This window comes from Cupressus sempervirens, chromosome 10 (genome assembly GCF_028749045.1).
Source record: "Cupressus sempervirens isolate cs-2001-9-10 chromosome 10, ASM2874904v1, whole genome shotgun sequence".
NCBI classification, from domain to species: domain Eukaryota; kingdom Viridiplantae; phylum Streptophyta; class Pinopsida; order Cupressales; family Cupressaceae; genus Cupressus; species Cupressus sempervirens.
In genome coordinates this window covers 759,772,982-759,776,948 of record NC_143127.1, presented here as the reverse complement: position 1 = coordinate 759,776,948, position 3,967 = coordinate 759,772,982, and the positions used below count along the sequence as shown (strand labels likewise).

At 34.9% G+C, this 3,967-nt stretch overlaps 1 protein-coding gene across 1 annotated transcript; it reads right to left on the bottom strand.

Moving 5' to 3' along the window:
- Positions 1-1,551: 1,551 nt before the first annotated feature.
- LOC149536086 (allene oxide synthase, chloroplastic-like) lies at positions 1,552-2,657 on the bottom strand. The gene is made up of 2 exons (XM_089806525.1): positions 2,048-2,657; positions 1,552-1,879 (listed from the first exon to the last, which is right to left on the bottom strand). The coding sequence occupies exon 1, from the start codon at positions 2,534-2,536 to the stop codon at positions 2,081-2,083; it is 456 nt and encodes a 151-aa protein (XP_089662651.1). The 5' UTR covers positions 2,537-2,657; the 3' UTR covers positions 1,552-1,879; positions 2,048-2,080.
- Positions 2,658-3,967: the final 1,310 nt, after the last annotated feature.

Genomic DNA, 3,967 nt, shown 5'->3' with positions numbered 1-3,967 from the left:
GATCTAATAAATGGAAAAATCTTAGATATAGAGGATGATGACGGGGTTAGATGCAGATTATGATTTGAACTGAACCTGGAAGAGCCATGTATGGACATTTCAGGAGAAACCCATTGGGATCCTTCTCCTCCTCCAAAAGATTGTTGTTCAAAATAATAACTTCCACATTGAGCCAACATTTGTCTCCTAGCTCACAGGTGGTATTGTTTCAGTTTCTTAGAATAGTTAACTTTCTGTGTCTGTGGCTCGAAAGGGATCTGGCAATGGTAATTTGCTCCTCTTCATTACTGTCTCCCTTAGCGGACGAAAATCCACTTTGATGTGGCACTGAAATGCAAATCATAATGGTCAGAAAACCTTCAAAGATTTCAATCAACCACATCAAGTAATGTCTTGTGCATAAGGATTCAATTCTTGTTTATTATATACACTAAAAGGTAAATGTGAGAATCTTTACATTGTCTTAGGCTTGACTAGAAAGCAATTGCAATATTTTTTTCTCAGCTTGTTTCTGTCCTTATGAAATTTATACATGCTGACTCGACAATGCAAGTGAAAATGGGAAGATGGTCTAATCCAGAAATCACTATTGTGTACACTGGCAGAGGTGCTCTGGCTCACTGAGCTATTTCTTGAAGTAAATTCTTTTAAACACCAGTCTCATCCTATTCAACCCACATCTTAAGATCTCAATTATAAATCCATGCAGAAACAAATACATTTTGTGGATTTCTTTAATCATAAGGCTGGATAGACCTGAATTGTGTTGTAGCTTATTTCAAAAAAAAATGGTGAATGCACTTCACAATAATTAATTTCTATAGCAGGATTCTTTGAGCCAAAGACTTCGAAGGACCTCTTTTCGAGAGAGTACTAACAGCCACCTCTGTAGCTGTCTGCTCAGCCTGCCTAAAAGTGCTGCAATAATTTGGGCTCTCAAAGAATTCTCCACTGAAGTTAACAGTGGCTTTGAACCTGGGTTAATGGTCAGGTCCCTCTCTGATACAAGGATAGGATGGCGCGGCAGATTAAAGTAGCTCCTTTGAGCAATCTCTTGAAGCTGATTCTTATACAATGTTGCCAAATGACCATCACAAGTAGAACACGTCTGAATAATAATTTATTGAATATTAACACATAACCCATATAGTTAAACCCAGAGAATTTGAACACAAATTGCCGTATGTGGAGAAAATTATGACTTTTGACATCGGAAATGCCAAAAACAAATGTAACTACTATATATATATCCAATAGTTCTATTGAATGCTGAATGAATTCACTCATAGGCATTGATTGGCGTGAAGAAGTCTTATTTGGACAGGATCCATGTTGTTGCTATTTTTATATTTTCATCCTGGTTGAGGAGACTTGGTGCAGGAGGCTAACTCTTTCTCCTATTTCTCCATGCTGCAACAAGGACTTGGGTTTTTTGTCTAAGAGGGAAAATGCAGCTTTCCTGAATCTTTATATATATATATATATATATATATATATATATATATATATATATATATATATATATATATATATATATATATATGAGTTCCCAAGCAATATTGCCACTGCCAAAATCATACTCCTGGCTGAGATTCCATATCCACATCCCCTTTCTATATTTTCATGTATGTACACTAACACGGGGACTGCAAACATAGAGTCAATGCTGATGCAAAAATAGAATCAGTTGAAGAAATAGATCCTTTTTCGCTGCTCCTTTGGATCCTAATTGTCAAATGGGTCTGACCCAAACCCTGAGATGTTTGATTTTACACCTCCTACACCAAAAACAGTGTTATAAAATAGAGGCATAGACAAAGGCCATCAATCTCCCACTCGCTCGAATACAAAATTGGTCATTATCTGTGAGGCTGCAAACCTGGCAATGAGGTCAAAAATGTCAGTAATCCAAACACCCTGCAAATATCCAATCATACATCATTCCATTTCAAAATAAGCTCTCTAAAGCAGAAATATGAACCCACTGTAGAGAAATGCTGCGTATACACAAATAGAAAGAAAGAAATCAAATTTGCCCACAACTCACTTAGAATAGATCATACGAGCATTCAACTTGTCTTCAATGAGCTTTAGGTATAAGTACTGAAAGATTGGAAAAAAGTTCACTTTTCCAGCAGGGAAGTTGTTCATGATTCACTTTAACACCCTCTAACCACAATACATAAAACCCAGGTTTGTATAATAGATCATTCAAATCCCAATTTGAAGAGACGGCCTTCCTTAGAGAAGTAAAAGACACAGCAGACCCAATTGCACTGACAGACACCTCCATATCAAACCAAGGGTAATGAAAAGACATCTTTGCAATAAGGAAATGGGTAATTATGACAACAAAATCCTTCCCTGCACACTGCTTATTATTAACAGAGGGACTCTCCGTTGCAGGGCCATTGGACCAGAGAACATGAGGCAACATATGTTGATTCATGTTCGCCCATGAACCAGCAGGGCAGAAAATCCTCAGGCGACTCAAAAACACGGGGATCCTTTGTTGCGAAGAGGTGGTACCCTCCATATTACGAATCGTCTGAAAATTTGGTAGATTGAATTTTCCAAAAAGGCAGCCAGCTCCTTAAAGCATGAATTACCGAAAGATTTGATGGCTGAATACGCAAAACTAAAGTGGACAACTGAGTGGGTTGGATGGTGGACGGTCGCTGGTACATAATGGTCTGAGTGCTCAGTGGGTTGTCAGCTTAGTGGAGAAAGTAATGCGCAGGTACCCCACAGGCAACGGCTAAATCATTTGCCACTGGCTAAATTGTCGAATATTTGCATCCGGCTAATCAGTGTCTGGTACTGGCTAAATAGCCACGAAAATGCACCCGGCTGTTAGCCAATGCCGTTTACATCATCAATGTACTTTCCATCAATTGTCTAAATCTTACGATGACAGTGTCGGCTTTGGCTTTGGAAACATACGCAATGCATTCATTTTTTTTTTTAAAACAAAGAAAAAGAAGGACTATGTACATTGTAATTTTTTAACTTATATAAAATTAATGAATTTTTTAAAAGTAAAAAATAAAATAAGTTTATTTTTAAGAAAAACTAAAAAGATATTTATTTAAATTATTAGTAAATATAAATATAAACATAAATTAAATATAAATTAATATTTAAATTAATTTATAATAAATATTTGAAAAAATATAATACATATTTGAAATCATTTATAATAAATTTATAATAAACTTATTTTATTTTTTACTTTAAAAAAAATCATTAATTTTATATAATTAAAAAAATTACAATGTACATATTCCTTGTTTTTCTTTGTTTAAAAAAAAACGAATGCATTGCGTACGTTTCCAAAGCCAAAGCCCGACACTATCAGTGTACGATTCAGACAATTGATAGAAAGTACATTGATGGTGTAAATGGCACTGACTAACAGCCGGGTGCATTTTCGTGGCTATTTAGCCAGTGCTGTTCTGTCTTCCCCATTCTGCAATTTATTTTTATTGGTACCTATTTGCAGCAAGTGGCCTTTATGTTTTAGTTTGGCTTCAAATAAATCACCATCGCCCAATTGATTCGATTGCACATGCAGTAGAGCCCAAAATTAAATGAGAAAGCCGATGAATATGTTGGCCACAAATTATCGTGTCTGATCTTATCAAAGATTAGATGAGCGTAGGGACAAGTCATCGAAAATAGTTCTTGGTATTTTCAAACATTTGAATCGGGTAAACTATCCCATGGAGATTTATGTCCTATATTGAATGGAGATTTATGTAACTCGTTCCACCCTTATTGTCCTTAAGCTATCCCATATTTATAAGATACAAATAAGACTTTCATAGTAGACACTTATAAATGAGACTTTCATAGTAGACACTTAGATAATTGATTGATTTCTCTTTATTAATTATAATTTAGTTTAATTTTTTATTTATATTTGTAACATAATAATATAATATACATTTACTTTATTTTATAATTT

What these genes read in the sequence shown, in the direction of transcription:
- LOC149536086 (XM_089806525.1), bottom strand. Translation starts at nt 2,536, where the DNA reads ATGGAGGGTACCACCTCTTCGCAACAAAGGATCCCCGTGTTTTTGAGT.